Source organism: Merops nubicus, unplaced genomic scaffold, assembly GCF_000691845.1.
Source record: "Merops nubicus isolate BGI_N331 unplaced genomic scaffold, ASM69184v1 scaffold27835, whole genome shotgun sequence".
NCBI lineage: Eukaryota > Metazoa > Chordata > Aves > Coraciiformes > Meropidae > Merops > Merops nubicus.
In genome coordinates, this window is record NW_008610765.1 from 12743 (window position 1) to 13432 (window position 690).

The following is a 690-nucleotide window of genomic DNA, read 5'->3' on the forward strand; positions in this document are numbered from 1 at the left end:
TGGGATGGGGCTTGCACAGCCCCTAGCGTCTCACCTGGTGGGTTTTTTTTGATTTCATGGCAACCTTGCACTCCTGAGGCTCATCCCTGTGTTCCTCCTCAGGTATCCCCTTCCCCATCATCGTCGCCTGGGCCATCGGGAAGCTGTACTACGACAACGAGAAGTGAGCCTGACTGCTCTCCTTCACAGTCATAGCATGGCTGGGGCTGGAAAGGACCTCTAAGGGCCACCTAGTCCAGCTCCCTGCAATGAGCTGGGACATCTCGAACCAGCTAGGTCAGGTTGCTCAGAGCCCCATCCAGCCTGACCTTGAATGTCTCCAAGGATGGGGCCTCCACCACCTCTCTGGGTGACCTATTCCAGTGATAAACCACCCTCATATTGAAGAACTTTTTCCTAATGTCTTAGCTAAATTTACCCTTTTCTAGCTCAAAACCATCACCTCTTGTCCTGTGGCTGCAATCCCTTGAGAACAGACCTTCCCCTGCCACCTTATAGGCCCCTCTCAGGTACTGGAAGGTCACTATAAGGTCCACCTGGAGCCTTTTCCAGGCTGAACAGCCCCAACTCCCTCAGCCTGTCCTCACAGCAGAGCTGCTCCAGCCCTCACAGCATTTCTGTGTCTCCTCTGGCCACACTCCAACAGCTCCACGTCCTTCCTGTGCTGGGGGCTGCAGAGCTGGACAAAGA

General features: G+C 54.6%; 1 protein-coding gene across 1 annotated transcript in view; it reads left to right on the plus strand.

Annotated features, from left to right (window-relative positions):
- The window catches only part of LOC103773637 (corticotropin-releasing factor receptor 1), a 19589-nt gene that overhangs the window by 12734 nt on the left and 6165 nt on the right, over window positions 1–690 (plus strand). The window contains exon 7 of the mRNA XM_008941012.1: window positions 103–163. Within this exon, the coding sequence (XP_008939260.1) occupies window positions 103–163 (61 nt within the window). The remainder of the gene's footprint in view (window positions 1–102; window positions 164–690) is intronic.